Here is a 22,578-nt window from a genome sequence, read left to right as displayed (position 1 = left end):
GTTTTTGTAGAAATATATAAGCTGATCCTAAAGTTTACAAGGGAGCTTTTGGAAAAGAAGAAGAGAGTTGGATGGCTCACACTACTCAATTTCAAAACATATTATGAATACAGTAAGTAAGACAGTATGGTATTAGTGTAAGGATAGATATATAGATGAGTAGACCAGAATTTATAGTTCAGAAATCAATCCTTCAACTTACAGTCAATTGAATTTTGACAAAGGGGCTCAGATAATGCAATGGGGAATATATAGTCCTTTCATTAATTGGTGCTGAAACAATTTGGTATCATATGAAGAAGAAGGAGGAAGGCAAGGAGGAGGCAGAGGAGAAATAACACAACAACAACAACAGCAACAACGAACCTTATGTCACACAACACATAAAATTTAACTAAGGATGGATCAGAAACCTAAATGTAAGAGATAAAACTAAAAGTTTCCAGAAGAAACATAGGAGAAAACCTTGTGGGGCACCTGGCTGCCTCCATTGGTAGAGCATTTGACTCTTGATCTTGGTGGGGGGAGGGGGGATGGGAATGAGTTCAAGTCCCATATTGGACATAAAGCCTACTTAAAAAGAAAAGAAAAGAAAGGAAAAAAGAAAAAGAAAGGGGGCGCCTGGGTGGCTCAGTCAGTTAAGCATCCAACTTTGGCTCGGGTCACAATCACACTTTGTGGGTTTAGGCCCCATGTCGGGTTCTGTGCTGACAGCTCAGAGCCTGGAGCCTGCTTCAGATTCTCTCCCCCTCTCTCTGCCCCACCCCCCACTTGCGCTCTGTCTCTCTCTCTCAAAAGCAAATAAAACATTAAAAAAAGAAAAGAAAAGAAAAGAAAAGAAAAGAAAAGAAAAGAAAAGAAAAGAAAAGAAAAGAAAAAGAAAAAAGAAAAGAAAGAAAAGGAAAGAAAATCTTTGTGACTTCGGGTTAGGCAAAGATTTCTTAGATGTGATAATGAAAACACAATCCATCAAAGAAAACATTGATAATTTGGAGTTCATCAAAATAAAAAACTTTTACTCTTTAAAAGACACTATTAAAAAATGGAAAGACAAGTTACAGATGAAAAAATATTTGCAAGTCATATGTCTGATAATAGATTTGCATCCAGAATTGTAAAGAACTCCTTTAATTCTATGAAAAGAGACAGACAACTTCATTAGAAAATGACAAAAGAGGGGCGCCTGGGTGGCTCAGTTAGTTAAGCATTTTACTCTTGATCCTGGCTCAGGTCATGATCCCATGGTTCAAGAGACTGAGTCCTGTGTTGGGCTCCACGCTGACAGCATGGGGCTTGCTTGAGAGTCTCTCTCTTCTCTCTCTCTCTCAAAATAAATAAATAACTGTAAAAAATGCCAAAAGATTTGAGTATTTAAATAGACGTGTCATCAGAGAAGATATATGAAAGGTTAATTAGCACATGGTAAGTTGTTCAACTTTATTAGTCATTAGAGCAGTCAAAATTAAAGCCATGAGGAGATACCAGTACATGCCAACTAGAATGGCTGTAATCAAAAAGGATGACAATATTAACTGTTGATAAAGACGGAGACCATCTGTAACTCTCACATATTGTTGATGGGAATGTAAAATGGTGTATATATAGCCCCTTTGGGAAAACAGTTTACCAGTTTCTTAAAAAGTCAAATAGGGGCGCCTGAGTGGCGCAGTCGGTTAAGCGTCCGACTTCAGCCAGGTCACAATCTCGCGGTCCGAGAGTTCGAGCCCCGCGTCAGGCTCTGGGCTGATGGCTCAGAGCCTGGAGCCTGTTTCTGATTCTGTGTCTCCCTTTCTCTCTGCCCCTCCCCCGTTCATGCTCTGTCTCTCTCTGTCCCAAAAATAAATAAACGTTTGAAAAAAAAAATTAAAAAAAAAAAAAACAAAGTCAAACAAACTTACCATATGACCCAGTGATTCTACTCCTAGATATCTACCCAAAAGAAATTAGACCTGTAGATGAATGTTCCTAATAGCATTATTCATAATAGCCCTACCTGGAAACAACCCAAATGTCCATTAGCTGTTGAACAAATCAACAAAACTTTGAATATTCATACCACACTCTATCATTTGGCACTAAAAAGGAATGAAACTACTGATATAGGCATGCTTCTTCTATATGCATGAACCCTGAAAACATTAGGCTTGATGGAAGTTAGACACTCAAGATTATGTATATATCACTACATTCATATACAATTTTCAAAAAGCCAAATGCATCGAAACAGAAAGCAGATTAGTGATTGCTAAGAACTGGGGAATCACTGGAATTGATTTACCTTTTTGGCAACACACTTGAAATGACTTATGAATGTCTCCTGCTAATGTTTCCAGAACTCCCCTGGTCAATTCCTTTCATAAGATTTCTATGTGTAATTCTTTCCAAAATTCCATTAAGTATCTTAGTTGTCTTCTCACACATTTTTGGATTCATTTAGGGTAGCCAACATCTGTTGTACTTATGTCCTAGTCATACTTCTAAAGATTTGGTTGTGCCATCATTTCTTGTGCTTTATGAAGTAACCTTGCCATCATTCCTTTCTGATTAAGCTATCTAGAGTAATTTCTTAGTAGTTAAAAAAAAAGGTTATGCCAAATGATATTTTTTCAAAATCAGTCCACTAGAGACATGATGAACAAATCAAGAGTTCTGGATTCTGAAAGAAGAAGGTGATGTGGTTACACACAGTAAAGACTAAGAGTTTCTGCTATTATTTCTGGAAGAGTCCTATTTCAAGACACACTACACACATGAACACATATGTGCACACACACAGTGCACTCATGCATGCAAAGCTCTCACTCCGTTTCTGAGTCTTTCTAGTTATTAACCTTCCTCCCAGTGCTTTCTCGCTGTGCTCAGTCTACAGTCAGAGCTCCTCCTTCAAAGACAGGGCTACTTCTAGAGCTTTCTTTACTTGAAATTGCCTCTAAATTATTCTCTGTCAAAGTTTCCTTTAAAATTCCATAGAGCAGATTCACTGAAGATCTCCTTTGTTCAAAAAGCCAAACAAGACCAGAGGCAGCCCAGCCTCTTGTAAGTATGATCCACAGTCATCTCCATAGCTTCACAGATCCAACATTTTCTTCCACAGGCTGAACTTCCCAACCTATTCCTCCACAGTCCAGCTCTGGGTTCTGAATCCAAGAAATACATATAACTTTAATGTCAATCTTCCTTTTTTTTGTTGTTCACTTATTTACTGGAGTTTATCTTTCTTATTTTTCGTTTCTGGTTTCGTCTTAGGGTCCTCGTCCTGATTGTGAGGAGACTTCTCTGCCCTGAAACTTCGTCACTGATTGTCTCACTGCTTTAGAAGTTGTCGGGTCAGTAAGCAGATGAAACCAAGAGGCCTAAGTGATAAAGAAATATCTGCAAAAGGGGGCAACGAGAGTGGTTACAGAGGTTGGAGACAGAGCATGGTATAAAGGTCGAATTTCTTTTTTTTCCCCCCCAAAGTTGATTTATTTACTTTGACAGAGAGAGAGAGAGCACACATGCACTTGAGTGAGCGTGTGCAGGGGAGAGGCAGAGAGAAAGGGAGAGAGAGAGAATCCCTAGCAGGCTCTGTGCGGCCAGTGAGGAGCTTGACATGGGGCTCGAACCTACAAACTGTGAGATCATGGCCTGTGCTGAAATCAAGAGTCAGACACTTAGCTGACTGAGCCATCCAGTCACCCCAAGGTTGGCTTTCTAAAATGCATGTAAAAATGCCCCCAGGGTGGAACAGTTTGTCATTGGCCGAAGTGACAGGGCCATGCCAGGCCCAGGGGTGGGAAGTTTTGCAGGAAGATTTACAGAGGAATCAAGGGAAGTGATGTCATGTCCTTTGCTTCTCTAAACTGGTTCCTATAGCTTTAGTCTCAATAGTCACGTTATATTTACCAATGGGCAGATTTTATCCCTGATTTTGTTGTCTTACAGAATTTGATACTTTTCGTCATTCTTTCTTCACTATTCACTTTTTCCTTATTAGAATTTTTTCCTCCCTTAACTTTTATGACTGTCCTCCCTCCTGGTTTTCCTCCTAGCTTTTGTTTGTTTTTGGCTAGTGTTTTAATCCCTTTAACGTTGCCCACTGCACTTCTGCTACACATGTGCTTCTACTTTCAAGCTTAAATCACATACTGTATCTTAGTTCTAGATATTTTCTCTAAATTTCATTTCAGAAACTTGTCCATAATGGATCTCAATATTCTTTGCTCCTTCCTATCACAGTTGCCCTTCCTTCCTATTTTTGGTCCTAAATTATGGCACTTGTACACAATCCCCCAGGCCAGGAACAAATTCCTCCCTTTGCTTTACCATCAACAGTGGATAGTAAATGTACTAAGTATTGCTTTTAAGACCTTCTAAATCAGGGGCTCTCAAAGTGGGGTTCTCAGATCACCACCAGCAGCAGCAGCACTTGGGAACTTGTCAGAAATTAAAATTTTCAGGCCCCACTCTGGTCGTACTCAGGATGAAGGCAGAGATCTGTTTTTAACATGCCCTCTGAGTGACTTTGATGTACACTGAAGTCTGAGGACTGCTTTTCTAGACTTGGAATTGTTAATCCTAGGGATCCATGTTGGGCTTCAGGAGGACCAAAAAACATCTGTAATTGTACCTAAAACTGAGTGTATTTCCATATATATATATATATATTTCCAAGTGGATGATTTTTATTCCTTTTCCTTTTTTTTTTTTTTTTTTAATGTTTATTTTTGAGAGACAGAGACAGAGTGTGAGCGGCAGAGGGGCAGAGAGAGAAGGAGACACAGACAGAATCCTAAGCAGGCTCCAGATTCCCGATCTGTCAGCAGAGAGGGTTCGAACTCATGGGGACCGGACTGCAAGATCATGACCTGAGCCAAAATTAGACACTTAACCAACAGAGTCACCCAGGTACCCCACTTCCTTTTACTTTTAAATGGGTTCAATGCTTCCCAAATTTGGGAATGTTCTTTGCTTTCCCTTAATACCACCACTTATACTTTGATCTAGTTCTTTTGCCTTTAGTCTCCACCCTTTTCAATGGATCTTCATGTTTCAATGACAATGATCATTCTAAAACCTGAACCTGAACCTGCTCAAAGGTCTTCAACGACTCTCAATAGCATATAAAGTGTATAATAAAATAACCTCTTAGCATGACAAATAGCACCTTTCATCAAAGCTTATTCTTTTCCATGCCTCTGAATATTCTGCACCTCACTTGGGCCCTCATACCTCCCTGCATTTGTATATTCTGCATACTCAGTCTATAGACTTCCCTTCAATGCCCCACCCCTCCCCCACCCCCTCCCTTAGCCTACCTAATTCCTGTTTAAGATTCAGAACAAGGAATCTCTTTTCTGGGAAGTCTTCCGTTAGGACTAAGTTTAAGTGGCCCTCCTACAGGCTCCCAATTTTTGTCTGAGCTTATCCCTCTGGTAGTAGGTCTCAAACATTCATTTAAGACCCCTATACACTCTCAGAAATTATTGAGGAATTTACCACTTTAGAAATTAAATCTGAGAAACTTATTTTAAAACATTTAAAAACATTCATAAACCGATTGTATGTTATTTTTTAAAAATATTTTAAACATTTATTTATTTTTGAGAGATAGAGCACAAGCGAGCGAGGGGCACAGAGAGAGGGAGACACAGGATTTGAAGCAGGCTCCAGGCTCTGAGCGGTCAGCACAGAGCCGGACATGGGGCTTGAACCCACAAACTGTGAGATCATGGCCTGAGCCAAAGTCGGATGCCCAACTGACTGAGCCACCTAGGCACCCCAAACTGATTGTACGTTAATGTAAATGATACATTTTTATGATAAAATGATACTTTGCAAAAAAGGATTTGAGAAAAGTGGCATTGTTTTACATTTTTCAAACCTCTTTAATGTTTGGCTTAATAGAAGACAGCTGGATTCTCCTATTCATGCATTCAATCTGTTGTGATATATTTTGGTTGAAACATATGAAGAAAATCTGGTCTCACTCAGATAAGGAGTTGGAAAAGGGAAAACTATTTTCATAGCCTTTCTAGATAATTCTAGATATTCTTCTTTGATATCACACCAAAGTTGACATATGGCAGTTTCTTAAGAGTGCAGTTGCAATGTGGACTGAGTCTGAAACTGTATCAATTAACTTTGTATTCTGCTACATTAAAATGCATAGATCTATTTTCGACTTTGATGACTCATTTTGATTTTGTAATAGCATGCACTGGTTATTCTGAAAATAGTTGTTCATTGAGTTGTAGAGATCTTCCAAATGTTCACATATTTCATTATATAATGTCGAAAAATACATGTGTTAATATCACTAGTATTTTTTAACAGAAAAGACTTTACTGTAAAGTGGTAATTTAAGGGGGTGTATACAGGATGTATACAGGTTTTACACAATTTGTATTTTTGTGTGATTACTCAATCACACAAGTGCTTTTTTTGGAGACAACTCTTACTTACTTGGGCATGCAGTGTTAAATACTTACCATTTCTTCACGCACATTAGAAAGACGCCTATGCCAGGGTGAAGATTTAATGAAATTAATAATTTTTACTCCTTTGTCAAGGACACTCAGTTTATTTAAACAATCTTTTTTTTTTTAATGTTTATTTTTGAGAGAGAGAGAGAGAGAGAGAGAGAGTGAGTCAAGAGCTCAAGCCCCGGGGCAGGGCTGAGAGAGAAGCAGACACAGAATCTGAGGCAGGTTCCAGGCTCTGAGCTGCCAGCACAGAGCCTGCTGTGGGGCTGGAACTCACACACCACAAGATCATGACCTGAGCAAAAGTCAGGGGCTCAGCCGACTGAGCCATCCAGGTGCCCCCACTTAAAGATTCTTAAATTTTGTATGCTACCATTGCAAGGAGGTGAAACATAGAATATATACTACTCTTGGTGCATTTTGGCGCCACTGCCTCGATTCCTGCTAAGTTGCCAGCAGTTTAACCTTGTATTGCTTTTACATCCTCAGTGCAAGTGTCAACGAAGTGAAAAAGGTCAACAAAGTCTTAGCATTATATTGTAAACTGTTTTGACCTTGCGGACCCACTGAAAGGGCCTTGAGTACCCTCAGGGTTCTGGGGATGGCATTTTGGGAGCAGCTGCCTTCGTTTCACATACTTGGTTGTCCCTCATTAGGTTGCAAGTTCCATGTGGACTGTCCGTAACTGTCTTTTACGTGCCCTTGTCTAAAAGTGCCTGGTATGTAATGCTCAATAAATATTAATATTTATATAAATATTGTAAATAAATATCTGCGAAATGAGCGAATAAATGGCGTTATAAACAACCACTGCAGGGCCTTCATCTTACTGCCTCCTTTCTTAATTCAATCGGAACTTAAAGGTTGTGTAAATTTTTCCAAGTTGTTTTTAATTAGGACGCCGGCCAATGTTTTCAGCAGTTGGGCGGTTTCAATAGTTGGGGCGGGGAAGCCGCCTGTACGTGATCATGACCGGCGATAGTTTAGCCAAGGATTAATCTGTGATGCCCGAGAGGCATTCCTCCTTCACCGCCCCAGACCGGCAGGCCAGGCCTCTTGGTTCCCCAGTTCTACCTAGGGTAAAGACGGGAAAGACCTGGGTCTCCCCAATTACGCGAGCACAGAAATGTATTCAGTTGAAGCGAGGGGGGGATGGGGAACCCATAACAATTCTGACGAAGACAAGACTAACAGGAGCTACGGCCTCGGGCACCCGGGAGCCCCAGGCTACAGCCTCCGCCGACCCGCCGGGTTGCCGGGGCGACGCTTCCGGCAGGCGCGCGCAGCCCTGGGAGCAGAGGAGTTGCGGAATGGGTGGCTAGACCTGCCCGCCTCCGTGAATTCGCCAGCGGGAGCGCGCTCGCGGCCGCGCGTACTTCGCTTTCCCGGCTCCGTCGCTGACGCGTCGTAGACGTTGGGGAGCGGGAGACAGCAGCAAGCGGGTCGGGATGAACCCCGGCGGCGGCTTCGGGTTGGCTTTAGGCTTCGGCCTCACCCCTACGGCGGTGATTCAGGTGACCAATCTGTCGTCGGCGGTGACCAGCGAGCAGATGCGTACGCTTTTTTCCTTCGTAGGAGAAATAGAGGAGCTGCGGCTCTACCCCCCGGAGTAAGTGCTCGAGCTTGGCTGGGGGAGGGGCGCGGGCGCCATAGAGACCTCGGGCACCGAGGCGTGGGGGAGAGCGCGGACGGGGGCGCGCCGTGCCCGTCACGTGATCTCCCGGGCTTACCTTGGTGCCCATGTTTGATTAGGGCACCCCGGCGCTGGGGCCCTGCGGTTCTGCTCTCCTTGTTAGTCTGACTTTGGGGGTTAACCTCTGCACCGAACCGTTACAGAGAATGTAGAGAAGTTGTTTATTTTCGTGCCTCCCCGATTTGTGGTCTCCGCTGGGTCCTCGTATTCGGTGTCTCTCCTTTTTCCTTTTTCTTCCCGAACTTAAGATGGCCGCAGGTGGGCCCGGAATAGTCCTCATGGCAAACGCCTGTTAGCGTTCTTGTAATGTAAAAATCGCGGAGACCGCGCCGGACGAACTGTCCCACTTGTTAGGGCTTTAGTGTCAGGCCGTTGTGCTGATTAGAAAGCCTGCGGCTGATGACAACTTGGCATTAGGGCTACCATTTCTTCTCTAGGGTGGTGTTCACAAATTCAGCATCTTGTCTAATCTGACCGAGCCCATCCATGTTGTTAAAGATCATGTCTTTTCGCCCTTTTGGCAGCGGATTAAAATTTCCGCTTTGAAGGTCACACTGTCCTAAGCCTTTCAGAGAAAGTATTAGTCGGTGAAGGATTATCCCTGGTGTATGCTCTAAAAGTCTAGATCTTTATTGGCATTTAGAGCTTGCGGCCAATTCCCAAGTATGTATTTTGAAGTAAGGTTTCCCTTGTATAGTACTGTGTATTCACAAAATTTGTAAGGGTTTACGGGTTCACATTCTTACACGCATAAACTTTTTTTTTTTTTAATGGTAGAGCTTAGAATTTTAAAATAGTATTTTGTTCATTGTTTCAAAATCCTTTGAAGGAAGGGCTAGTAGTTGCCCAGGATTTCTTTCTTTCAAAAAAATTGCCTTTGACTTTTTGGTTCATTTCATAATGATGCACGTAGACCTATTTTTCTTTCGGTTTCTATGTGTAAGTATATCGCATGGCTACGGTATAAGATATTGGTAAAAGTTGGTATTTGGATTTAAATTTAAATTTTACTTTTTAAAGTTACTCTCTTTTTGTTTTGAAATATTTAATGCAAACTAAAAAGTGGAACGAATAACACCCACGTTTCCTTTACCTGTATTCTTTCTTTACCAGTTGATTTTTTTCTCTGTCTCCCCCTCTAGCTATCTGCACCCTCTACACTTCCTCTTTCTTCCCATCTTTTTCAAAGTAGTTGCAGACCGCATGATTATTTTTTTCTCAACACTTAAGTCTCTCTCTTCAGAACAGGTACATTCTCCTACATTACCACAATACTATTAACGTGTCTAAGAAATTTAACATTGGTATATATAACAGGTAGTTCATATTTAAATTTAACCAATTATTATAATCATTTTTTTTTTCTTTTTCTTTTTTTGGTCTAGAATATAATCGGAAACCACCACTGCATTTAGATGCTACCTCCTTTAATCTAGAACAGTCCCCTGTTGCTTTTAAAAAAATATTCCGTAACAGTGATATTTTGTTTTGTAGTTTGTTTTGTAGAATGATGCATAATCTCGGTTTATATAGATTGTTTCGGATTAGATTGTTTATATTGATTAGATTCAGATAATACATTTTTTGTTCAAGAATACTTCATCATAAGTGCATGCACATACATATTTATTGACTAGCTGTGGCATATATGGCTTGAATATCTTATTTAACTTTTGAAAATGATTTCTGCTATCTCTTCATTTAAGCATTCAGAACATTTCTTAATAACTGAGAAGTACTTGGAGGAGTGCTGTAGCCTTAGGAGTTGGATTCGAGCACTAAAATTTTGTACATGAACCCTTGTAAACTAACCTTGCTTTCAAGGTTGTGGTAATAAGTTGTCTCATAGGTAGAAGAAATAGTTCACAATGCCAACATAATATCACTTTCATTGTTAAAACCAGGGTTAGGGTGGCAATATGCTGCCAGTTATAATGTGACCTTAGTAATGGGCTGTTTATTGAAATTAGATTTTCATTACTTGGAGTTTAAAAGTCAAAAAGAATAAAAAGCTTTTAAACATAGTGGAGTTAGTGTGTCACAAACTGTGATACATTTTGCAAAATTGTAACCTAAATATGACACATATAGGCCAGGAAAAATTCTTCAGTTTTTCCTCAAGTGCAGTCCCTTCCTGCTTTTCAAAAATATTGCCATGATTTATCAGTGTGTTTTCTGCTCTTTAATGAAGTTGTCATAACCTAGTCTTTATATTAAAGATATATTTGTAGATTTGAGCTGAAATGGATAACATTGCAATAGTAGTAGTAGTGAAGACAGATATGATTGTTTTGCAGTCTCTTGGAAACTGTATTTTATGATTAATGTTTGGAAGTGGAGTTAGTATTTCATTTGTTTTAAATTTGGAAATATATTTCTTTCATAGAATGGGAAAATCATTTCTCATTAACATTTTAAGAATTAAGTTGCTAATATGACAATTCAGATTTTAAATCTAACTTTTTTGGAATGAGGCAGTGATTCACTTTTTAATTTTTAAACATTGAGAATTAGTGTAAATATTCATTGTACATGTTTAAAATTCTCAATTGTGATCCTTTTTTGTGCAGCCGGCTGATAAATATCCAGAATTTTTTTTTTAGCTTGTTGCACAACAAATGAATATCATGTCATGAACACCTTTTTATGGCAGTAAAAAAATTTTTTGTAGTTTTTTTTCAGTAACCTTTTTTTTATTAGGTATAATGTACATACAGAAAAGTGAATGGATAAACATGCAGCTTGATGAATTTTCACAAAGCGAACATACCTGTGTAATCAGCATCCACATCAGGCTTATCTGCACCCTAGAAGTTTCCCATTGTCCCCTCCAAGTGACTAACCCCCAAAGGGTAATCCTATCCTGATTTTCAACACCATTTCTGACAACATCAACACCTATGTTGATTTTTTTGCTTACTGGTTTTCTTCACTTCTGTGGTCTTCAAAAATAGTAACAAGCAAGGGAAAATGTGTTAACTACTTATTTAGTTAAAAAAAAATAGAATCAGTATAGTCATTTTATGAGACATAGAGAAAAAGAAACCCCACTTAAGATCTTACCATCCTTTCAAAACCTCTCTTCATTTCCATGTATTTGCCTGCAATCCTTTTTATATGTGCTTATTTTAATGTAGTGTAATTGAATGATTTATACACTGATAGTAAACTTTTTCATTCAATGTGTAATAAGCGTTTTTTCATATTACTCTGTCTTATTTATAGTAATAACATTTTAAAGTCTGTAATTATGTCTTGTGTGTTTTTGAAATTCTATCACTGGATATATTGGTCACTTTTTTGGTGTTTTGAGTTTGTGGATTTTAGCTAGAAATGTGTATTTTTGATTGTCAACAGTGATTGGAGTGCCTTCTGGCATTTGATGGGCAAGTGTCAGTCATTCATAAGAAAATCTTAACATAAGGAAAAATTGTGCCATCCAAAGTACCGCTGTAGTCCTACTGGGAAATCCTGTTATAAATTATGTGTCAGTTAATATTTTTATATATAAGTCCGTGTACTTTGTCCATGCTTTGGATTATATCCTTTTGATCTAACAATACTGGGTATATTATACCACATTGACTTTTAGAAAATTATAGTGTGCCATTACCTGTTTAATGAAAAATAGAATAACCAGTTAGGGCCCACAAAATTTGATGCTCAAAAAAGTTGGTTCTGTAATTTCTGCATTAAACTCCTAGTCAGAAATTTCTGATTTTTTGGAAAAATTATTGTAGAAAGTTTTGCATTTGAAAAAAGAAACAAAATTGGATTGAGCAAATGAGGTTAAAGTAAAATATGCTATACTTGGATACTGGTACTTTGTTCAGAAGCATACACTTAGAACAAATGGAATATGTAACATCCTTTTAAACATTAAAAATTAATTAAAATTAAAGCTTGGGTGACTTGGATGAGTGTCCGACTCTTGTTTTCAGCTCAGGTCATGATCCTAGGGTCGTGGGACCGAACCCTCAGAGGCTTTATTGTCCCCGGTTCTCTCTCTCTCCCTCAAATAAAAAAAAATTTTTTTTTAATTAAATAAAATTAAAATTCTAGGTCCAAATTACATTTATCTGTTTATTTTTGTAAAGTTTATTTATTTTTGAGAGAGAAAGAGAGCACGTGCAAGCAAGTGGGGTAAGGGCAGAGAGAGAGGGAGACCGGAGACAGAGAATCCCAAGCAAGTTCTGTGCTGTCAGCACAGTCCAATGCTGGGCTCTGAACTCATGAACTGTGAGATCATGACCTGAGCCAAAATGAGGAGTTGGATGGTTAGCCAACTGAGTCACTCTGGAGCCTCCAAAATTACGTTTAAAAATAATAATTCTATTTAATTAAAAACTAAGTCTATTTAAAAGTTTACACTTACTAGAATGAAAGATTTAAGTATAAAAATTGGAAACAATGACTTATAAATACACATTTGTTGAGAAATTCATCATGTGTATTTAGACTTGCCACTGTATTGAATTTTAGATTATAATGTTCAAAATTAAAGTGTTAACTGTAAGCTGAACTTTATTTTGTATTTTTAGAAAGGTAATTGGAGATGAAGATAAAGAGAATTTCTTAGAGCACTATGTAAACCATACCTAAGTATCCACATTCCTATGATAATATTGGGTCAGAACAGATCAACCTTTTCAGCCCACTTCCTGGGCTTCTCAAATCTTGGTAATGGTAGCCTATCCTAACGTGTAGTTGCTTTACTAACCAGTGTCCTATTTCCTACTCCTCTGGATGTTTTAAATTTGAGGCGATGTGGTTTTAAGTAGGAGTATTGGAAAGTGCGTTTTTAGTTTTCAACAGTGACGATTTAGGTTTCCATTCTCTCATAAAAGGACCTGTCAGTTTAGGCATGTCATCTCACAGGCAGTTAGGCTTTTGCAGATTTCAGTGCTAAAAGAGAGTGTGCTTTTAATTGCTAGGGCTTTAGTAGTTCATTGTAATTATATGGTTTTTTTTGGGGGGGGGGGTGGTTTGCAAAAGACAGAAACACTGCTACCCAGTCTGGCTCAAGAAGAGGTAAAATTATTAAAAAGATGGATATATCTCTAAATTAAGTAGGCCTCATGGGAACTGAGACTGGGAACCAGAAAGATACCAGCATCCAAGGTGATTATCTGCCTCTTCTCACAGGCTTTATTGTCTGCTCAGTTTGTTTCTGTGTATCTGCTCTGTTTTCTTTGCGGACTTATTTTGTACTTGGTCATCTGGCATCTGGCCCAAGCCCTGACTGTAAGTGACTTTTCAACCCAAGAGAGAGAATCTGATTGTTGCAAGTTCATTTGATCAAGCCATCCAAATGATAAGCTATTGGTTAGCCAGTGAAATGGGCCTTTGTGTCATGTGACTAATCAACTGTGACTAGAGGCCTCCCAAAATCTGATGAGGGTTTCATCTAAGGAAACTGCTAAGGCCTGTGCTGAAAGTGTATAGAATGTGGGGGGTACCTACCTAATCACTTTGTTATCTTAAAATGGCTTTCCAGAAGATTTGTAAACTTGAGCCTTGAATAAAAGTGGAATTACCATTCAAAAAGGAGAGGTAGGATATCATAGGCAAATGGAACAACATGTGCAAAGATGACCCAGATATTCAGAATGTGTTCTGGAAACCACAAATATTTCTAATGCCTGGATTTTGGGGTGAATTTATATGATAAAGCAATAACAGAAGCATGTCTTTGAGGAAATTTAAGCAGTGTGGAATGACATGACAAAATTTAGGGTTTAGAAAGGTCACTCTGGCAGCTTTTGTGAAGACCATTATTAAGTAGTTCAGATTGGAGTCATTGTGATTTTTTTAGGAGCCATTGTAAATAATCTGGGTGAGAAATGATGAGGGCCTGAATTAAGGCCTTGATAATGACAGTGATAAAGGGATTAATGTGTACAAATATTTGGGATGCAGTCTTCACAGGACTTTATGAAGAAGATGAAGAAGAGTGAGGGTCAAATATGGAAACAACCCCCAAATCTCAGTAGTTTTGTAAAAACAGCTTATTTTTAATGCTAAGCTTGCAGAGTAGGGAACTCTACCCATTGTGGTTGCTCACTCTGAGATGAAGCTGATGTAGCAGCCACCCATTTCTTGAATGTGGCTAGTCACTGTGGCAGAGGAAAAGAGCCAAGTGGTGGCCCTTAAAGCTCCTGAATGTCAATTCTGCTCATATTTAATTGGCCAAAACAAGTTGCATAGCCACACTTAACTTCAGGGAACAAAGACATGGATTTTTACCATGTAGTCAGAAGAGATTTGGAAATGTTTAGGGAACTGTACTAATGACGGTTACATTTAGTGACTCCAGATTCATAACATGGGTAATACAGTGATGTTTTTAACTGAGAGATGAAGTATAGGACAGGGACCAGGATTGGTGAGAAAGAGGGATGATGAATTTATTTTAGACCCAATAAGTTTTGGGGGATGGGCCCTGTGACCATCACGGTGCAGTATTCCAGCAAGCACTTAGATCTGGGAGTCTAAAGCTCAAGAAAGGCTTCAATTGGAGATTGGGTAATGTAAAGGTGAGTTAAGTCTAGAGGTGAATGTTTTTACCTCAGTGACAAATTCATAAAGTGCTGGTCTTAGTTGTTTGGGGGTTGGGGTAGTCATTGTTGGAGAGTGCCTGTGGAAGCCTGAACTGGATAGGCTTAGGTAGGAGTGAATTGGGTTGGGTTGGGTGAGAAAGAGGTAGTTTGATTTTGTTAACTTGTATTACCCTGTTTATGTTAATAGTATAAATAGTTTCAAGTTCTAAATGCAAATGTGTTCTGTTATCACAGTATTTTATTAATAGCATTAATATGTATATTTAACCATTGTCAAGATGGATATGTTGCTTTATGTAAAAGATTTTTTTTTAATTTTGAAAATGGCTTCTGTTTGTGGAATTGCTAATTAAATAGTACATTAAGATGCTTTAAAATTCTATATTAGTTGAATGAATAAGATTGCATGAGATTTGGATTTAGATGATTAGACTTAGACTGAAGTCCCAGTTTTGCCATTTACTCAGGTTAGGATTATGGTCAACTTCCGTGATCTCTTTTGTAAAGTAAATGCCTTACTGCACAACGCAAATATGATATTTTTCAAATGGTCTATTTGTTTATTTTTTAATGTTTGTTTATTTTTGAGAGAGAGAGAGACACAGACAATGCAAGTGCAGGAGGGACAGAGAGAGGGAGACAGAGTCTGAAGGAGGCCCCAGGCTCTGAGCTGTCACCACAGAGCCTGATGCGGGGCTCAAACCCACGAGATGTGAGATCATGACCTGGGCTGAAGTCGGATGCTTAACCGACCGAGCCACCCAGGAGCCCCTGGTCTCTCCTGTTTTAGTGTGAAATACTTAATGCTTTAAAGGACTGTATATATTATATATTAGGTATATATTTAGCTTCGGTGGCTTTTGTCCTTGCTAAAGACAGTTTTAGACTTTAATTGAACATAATCGTGGACAGATTGACAAAATGATCATCACTGAGATATTTTGGAATCTAAAAAGATGGACTCATATTCTGGAAAAACTGCTTTCATCTGGGCTGTGTCTGGCTTGCCAGACTGAACTGAATCTGATAGGATTTAGAAGGGTCTATGCTTTTCTGGGTATAAAATATGTAAAATTTTGTTTGTAAAATCTTTTGTCTGGAAAATCGCAATGCTGCCTAGGGTAAAGCAGTGTAGTATATGCAAAACACCTTAATTTTCATACCATGATGTCTGTCTGTAAGATTCTGGTGAAGTTTTTAGTTACAAGGGTTGGAAATGGTTACAAAATTTGAAGTCTTGAGGATTGGGGCTTCTATAAAGTGATTGTGCCTATTGATGATGTACTGGTTGAACATTTTTGGGTTAAATCAACTGTTTTCATGTTTCACTCTGATTAAGTATTCATTAATTTACATGTCAAGTTTTTACCGATGAGGTGATAGGCCTTCCTAAATTGCTGTCAGCCTTTGCAGGCAAATTACCACTAAAAGACTAAATTTTGCCTGGTGCAGCCACAACAGACAGCAGTATGGAGGTTCCTCAAAAAGTTAAAAATAGAACTACCCTACCATCCAGCAGTTGCACTACTAGGTATTTACCCAAAGAATACAAAAATACTGATTCAGAGGGGGTACATGCACCTCGATGTTTATAGCCAAATTATGGAAATAGCACAAATGTCCCATTGACTGGTGAATGGACAAAGAAGACACACACACACACACACACACACACACACACACACACACACACACAGTGGAATATTACTCGGCGTAAGAAAGAATGAAATCTTGCCATTTGCAATGAAACGGATGGAGCTGAAGAGTCTTATGCTGGGCGTATTAAGTCAGAGAAAAAACAAATACTTTGTGATTTCACTCATATGTGGAATTTAAGAAACAGAACAAATGAGCAAAGGGAAAAAGAGACAAACCAGGAAACAGACTCTTAACTACAGAGAACAAACTAACGGTTACCAGAGGGGCTGTGGGTGAGGGGATGGGTTAAATAGGTGATGGGGATTAAGGAGTGCACTTGCTGTGATGAGCACTACCAGGTGATGTATGGAAGTGTTGAATCACTATATTGTAAGCTTGAAACTAATACTACACTGTGTGTTTACTGGAATTTGAATAAAAACTTTAAAAAGGCTAAGTTTTCATGTCTTAATGAAGACATTAATGAAAGACATTTTCATGTCTTAATGATTCTTAGCAGTCAAAATTCTTGTCTTGATTATGTAAGACTGTGTAAAGATCTGAGAAAGAAATTTCAAATGAAAATGACAAAATCAGCCAAATGTTTATTAGTCCAATTGTTTTTCTTTTTATTTTGCAGCAACACACCTCTTGCTTTTTCTTCCAAAGTATGTTATGTTAAGTTTCGTGACCCATCAAGTGTTGGCGTGGCCCAGCATCTAACTAACACGGTTTTTATTGACAGAGCTCTGATAGTTGTACCTTGTGCAGAAGGTTGGTATCTTATGTGTTTTTTTTCTATTATTGTAATCTCTGTCCTGTGTGTTACTACCTTTGGCTTTCCTAGAAATTGGTAGGTAGATAGTACTCTGTTGTGTGTGTGTGCGTGTGTGTATGAGTGAAATTTGGAGAAGGAAATAATTTTTACCTAATAATAAAATATATTAAAATGGTTGACTTATTACTTCTATATGCTTGAGATTTAATAGCCAAACATTTAAAAATTTCATGAATTACTTGGCTTCTCTGGTTTGCATTTGTTTTTTGTAGTTAATTTGCAAGTTGTAAACAAAGCTTTCTGAAATTAAAATATTAGGGTGGTAGGGGAAATTATTTTTAATATGTAAATAAGTGAGCATTTGCCCCTATATATACAATATTAATTGTATTACATAAATAAAAGCTATGCATTTTGCCAAATTGGGGATAAATGGTATTTGTAAGAAAAATATTCATAATTTAATCTCTGACGTATCCTCGTAAGGTAATTCACCTTGTTGCTGGGACCATTATTTTATATTTAGTGTGACTGCTGTGCAACTGAAATTTATGTTTTTATTTTAATGGCTTGCTTTTCTTGGAGGGTAGGTTGGGTAATTGAAGAAAAATAATGGAAAGTAATTTTCCAAGGCCTCCATCAAGGAAATAGATGTTGAAGATGGGAACAAGGCCAAAGCCTTACAGAGCTAATTATTACTAATACTTATTTTTTAGTAACTTCTATTTACAGAGTCATTCACATATAATAGGCTGTGCTGAATTTGACAGTTCTAGTGTGTGATTAACTTTTATTCAGAGTACAGATTATGGCATGTGTACATGGATTTTAGAATAGGTTATTATAATTTAAATGTCTTTAAAACTTGTTTTCACTAGCGGATGGTAAATGTTTTACAACATAAAAAATTTACCTGGAACAATTTAATGAATTTTCATATGTCATGTTTTAAAAACCTCTTTTAGAAACCAGGTTAATATTAAAATAACCTAGTATATGGTGAACATTGCTGTGCTTCGAAAGTTTTATACTTATTTCAGAATGCCTATTCTGGGATGTCAGAAACATTATAGTTAGATACAGTGAGCTCCATTCTGTTGGTTTTGAAGTCCCAGAATAGCACATTCTGTATTTTTTTCAGATAAATTTGAAAGTCTTTTCCCATGCCTGGGGGTTAGAATGGAGTAGGGGGAATAAAATGGGTTAAAGGTAATTATTTGTTGAATCCCCATCCTTACCTGTTGATCTGTAAGTGGACCGTGAGCCCACAGTTGGAGAGCAAGGTGAGAAAGCTGGTAATGGTTTAGTTGTGCATATCAAGTTCCTATCAGTTTCATGCCAGGTAAACTGCACAGGAAAAAAGAAATTAGTATATTAATTGGGAATATTAATCATATCTGAAAATTATGCCATCACCAGCACAGGACCTTGTATTATGTTAGCTCATTACTGAATTGGAAGGAAGAATACTTACCAGTGTTGCTTCGTTGGAACCTTGCTATATTCCATTGATTTTTTTCATCTATTTGAGAAGCCCAGACCGTTATTTGTCATAAGTTTTCAAGGTTATGGGTGTGTAAGAGGTTCCCTTTTTTTGTTTGTTTTGCTTAATAAAGATTAATAAATACAAATTTATTATAATAGCCCTTGAGTATTAACTAGTGTTGCCATTTTGAGACCATTTCACTGGTTTTGAACATGAAAGTTTAGTTGTATTTTAGAGCACTGACTGATAAAATAATTGGTATTAGAGAAGCATTCAGATACACATTTTTCACTAGTTTACCTAAATACCACAGAATGACTTTATAGAAACTGAACTATGTTACAGTGAGCTGTCAAAGATCTGATTATGTGCTGCAAGCAAAGTTATGATGTATTGTTATACTAAAAGAGTAGCAAAGTGAGTTTGAAGTAAACCAAAGTGAAGAGTTCCCGTGGAGTAAGTTCTCTTAGAGGAGATGGGTGCTGTAAACATTCTTGTGTTCACTTTACTGACTGCATTCTTTCTTTGATGTTACAGAAACAGCATTATGAAAGAAACGAGAAAACCATAGAAACAGTTTTAAGAAAATTTTTTCAGTTTCTTTCAATTTGCTGTTTTTGTAATGCAGACAGTTTTGTAACAAGCTCCTAAAGCTGTATAAGTAATGTTTGGTGTGTAAGTTTCATACAGAGTAAGCATTAACTATTGTTAATGAAACATGCCATTTCAAAATAAAATATACTTTCATTATACTTGTCCAAATATGACCTTTTTGTTGTTGCGTGCATCTCAGATTTCTTTTTTATAAATGTTAACACGTAGAAAAAGATAAGGTCAAACATAACAAGGGTGTCAAGCCTAATCATCAGTCGTAACTTTATGTCCACATTTTCTGGTAGATGGATTTTGACTATTAATTTGGTTTTGTATGTTTTCTCTATGTGATATTTGTGCATTATTAGATGACTAGACTGGCCAAGGCAGACCTGTTACACTTGCCTGAGTTAGGCATTGTTTGCCATGCCACTAAACCTGCCGTCAAGTGAAACCTTCATTGGGGAAATGAGATCGGAGTCTGAACCGCAGAAGATGGACGCCCTGTCTCTGTTTTTTATTGTTTTACTTTAATTTCATTTCTTTTTCTTTATTTTGTCCCTTTTTTTTGTTTTTGTTTTTGTTTTTGTTTTTGTTTTGTTAAATCTCTTTCACTTTAACTTGTGAGCTGGTTTTCCAGTTCTTTGTAAATGGTATTCCATTAAGGGTTCATAACATTGCTTTGCAGATTATATTGGGAGATGATTAGCAGAGCTCAAGCTTACGATAAAGTAAATTTTCATAGTAAACTAGGATACAGTGTTGTGAAGCTCAGTGAGTCTTAATTGGTATTATAGACTGCACAGGTACATTTTGTTCTCAAAACACTAAAACACTGGTAGAATTGTTAGGAACATTTTGTGATCTCATTGCAACATTTTTGCAGTTTTTCTCCCAAATCTACATCTTTCATAAAAACCAACTGATAGTTTTTAATTTTCATCCTTCCCTGTAGAATTTTAAGCATACAAAATCCTCAAGGAAAATAAGTAAATTTCTTAGAAAATAACTTACTTCCTTGACTTATGAAGACTTTTACTTGCCTGCATGGGGAATGGATATTTGAGAAGCTTGAAAACTTACTTTCATGTATGTTTCTCTGCTTGAATTTTTTGAAAAATTTTCAGATGTTACCAGCTTCTAAATGGAATCTGAGGATTAGGATTAGTACTTAATTTTAATACCATGAGAGCTCTTTTTCCTCTCAGTTGTTTTTGAGGAGTATAGTTTGGGAAAAATGCTAAATGCTTGTTTGCTTTATACTTTGATATACTCTGATAGTATTTGGAAGGTAATTTTGATAGAATTCTGTCTTGGAAGTTAAGCAATGGGACTTTTTTCTTAAAGGATCTTTAATGGTAATTAGAATTAAAACATGTGCCTACCTATGGTTAGACTTAATATTTATAGTAGTTTATTACTACTGTGATAGGCAGTGAGGGTCAGACAACCTATTGATAAGTGAGTCTTTGGAATATTAAGTATTCAACTTTTAGCCTGTGTTGAATACGTTGTGTAGTTTTACTACACTGTCTTGTAGACATTTATGCTTATTTAATTGACAAGTAATTCTAAATTGGGAACATTAACAGATTGAAACTGTTTGTTTTTTGGGTGCACACATTAGGGTAATGAAGCATAAGATTTACACTGTGGAACCTCAATTGATTTATCAAGATGTGTTCAGGTTTTATAAGCATTTGAAAAATAATACGTAAAACGGGTCCGGTAGTAATATAAATAGCTTAGTATATATGTGGGTATACAGATACGTGTATTAATACCAATAACATAAAATAAATTCTTGTTATTTCATGTCTTCAGTAAGGCCTACCTACATTTTATTTATATTTATGCATGTTTAAAAAATTCTTTGCTTGTGCAGAATTTACATGAAATAAAAAGATAACTGTTTTTGAAATTAGTACATTAATGGAGACTTAGATGTTGCAAAATTTAGGGAAAAGGCGTTTGTTAAAGCTAATCAAATGTAATTTTTCTGTTATAACAAAGGTGTAACCATTATTTAAAGCAAAATTTAAAAGCTGTCTTGAATTCCATCCATGTTTAGAGGTATATGCAGATAATATTGTTTAGAGATTTATCCTGCACATCTGGTTGTTTTAAATAGAATTTCTTCCTCTAAAATCCAGCATGGTGCTTTTGAAACGTACTCCATATGCTATTTCCAATTTAGTGTGACTTTGTACGCTATGTTTTAAATTATTTTTGAAGACTCCATAATGGAAGTGTATAGCCAACTACCACATAATTATAAGTAGTTCTTCTAAAATCGATATCTGTAGTCAACTTTTTAAGAACTATTTTAGTGGGGGCGGTAAGAGAGAGAGGACACAATGGGAAAACGTGTGAAAGTTGCAGTTCTTATCAAAATTAATTGGTTAGAATTTAATAGTTAAATACAGCAAATTGAACTTATTTTAGAGTAGATTTTTCATTAATTGTAGGGATTTTTTTCTTAGTGTCTAAGAATATTTTAGTGTTTTTGTCGTTATTTTTATTAGGCAGTTAAGATACTTACAAGCAAGACATTTAGGCATTAACCACCCCTCTTCAGACAAGGATACATAAATTGGTTCTAAAAGTCAGGAGTTTAAGAAGTTTCCTGAGACTAGGGAACTTTTATTGTTAGGAATTCTCAAAAATTTTAAGTTTCCCAAGGCATATTCTTTGAAATTGGATTCTTTTAGGCGTCTCTGACCTAGTTGGTGAGATGTCTTCTTAACTGGATGGGTGTAGGCTTCCTTTTAAATTGAAGCTGATTGCTTGCAGTAGGCTTTTGTTTTTTTCTGTCTACTTGAAAGTGAATGGAATTTATTGGGAGGTTATTAAAATTGTTTGCATCACCAGTAGGTAGGTTTAGTAACCAGGATAGGGGCACCCATTAAGGAACAAATTTCAATTCGCACATATTTGTTTTTCCTTTTCTTTTTTTTGACTAATTTGGTTATTTGCCATTTCTGGGGATTAAACTTTAAAAAATGTTCTTCTTTTCTGTATCTGATGTTCTGTGTGCTATTAGTGATGCAGCCAACACGAACGGTTGTCATGTGTAACACAACTTTCGATCACCGCGAAAACACCGTCCTGGGAAAGCGTCCATGCTTGATATCGTTTGGTTCATGAACATTAAGTTTCCAGTACAGGTGACCCATAGCTCAAAGTGTTAAATAATTGTCTACATTATTCAATTTTTAAAATAATATTCCATTATTGAGATTGTTAGTCTTTGAAGTTTTGCTCACTTTTATTTTTCCTAGTAGAGCAGGATAAAAGGAAAGACTTAAGTTCTTATTTATTTCTTTATACAGATCTGATAGATAGATTCATTTATTATTATTATT

The 22,578-nt window shown here is 37.2% G+C and overlaps 1 protein-coding gene across 6 annotated transcripts in view; it reads left to right on the top strand.

Moving 5' to 3' along the window:
* The first annotated feature begins 7,751 nt into the window (after positions 1-7,751).
* The window catches only part of SREK1 (splicing regulatory glutamic acid and lysine rich protein 1), a 49,335-nt gene continuing 34,508 nt past the window's right edge, over positions 7,752-22,578 (top strand). The window contains exons 1-2 of one of the 6 annotated variants that reach the window (XM_086699841.1): positions 7,752-8,073; positions 16,996-17,129. In XM_086699841.1, coding sequence (XP_086555967.1) covers positions 7,913-8,073; positions 16,996-17,129 — 295 coding nt within the window. In that variant the 5' untranslated portion in view covers positions 7,752-7,912. Of the gene's footprint in view, positions 8,074-16,995; positions 17,130-19,581; positions 22,381-22,578 lie in introns of those variants that run through there. The other 5 variants (XM_086699840.1, XM_025924238.2, XM_025924237.2 and 2 more) reach the window with 5 other exon arrangements.

Source organism: Puma concolor, chromosome A1 (genome assembly GCF_028749965.1).
Source record: "Puma concolor isolate L17-30 chromosome A1, mPumCon1.1.hap2, whole genome shotgun sequence".
Lineage (NCBI taxonomy): Eukaryota > Metazoa > Chordata > Mammalia > Carnivora > Felidae > Puma > Puma concolor.
The sequence above is the reverse complement of the archived record's forward strand: the minus strand, read 5'-3'. Positions and strand labels throughout refer to the sequence as shown.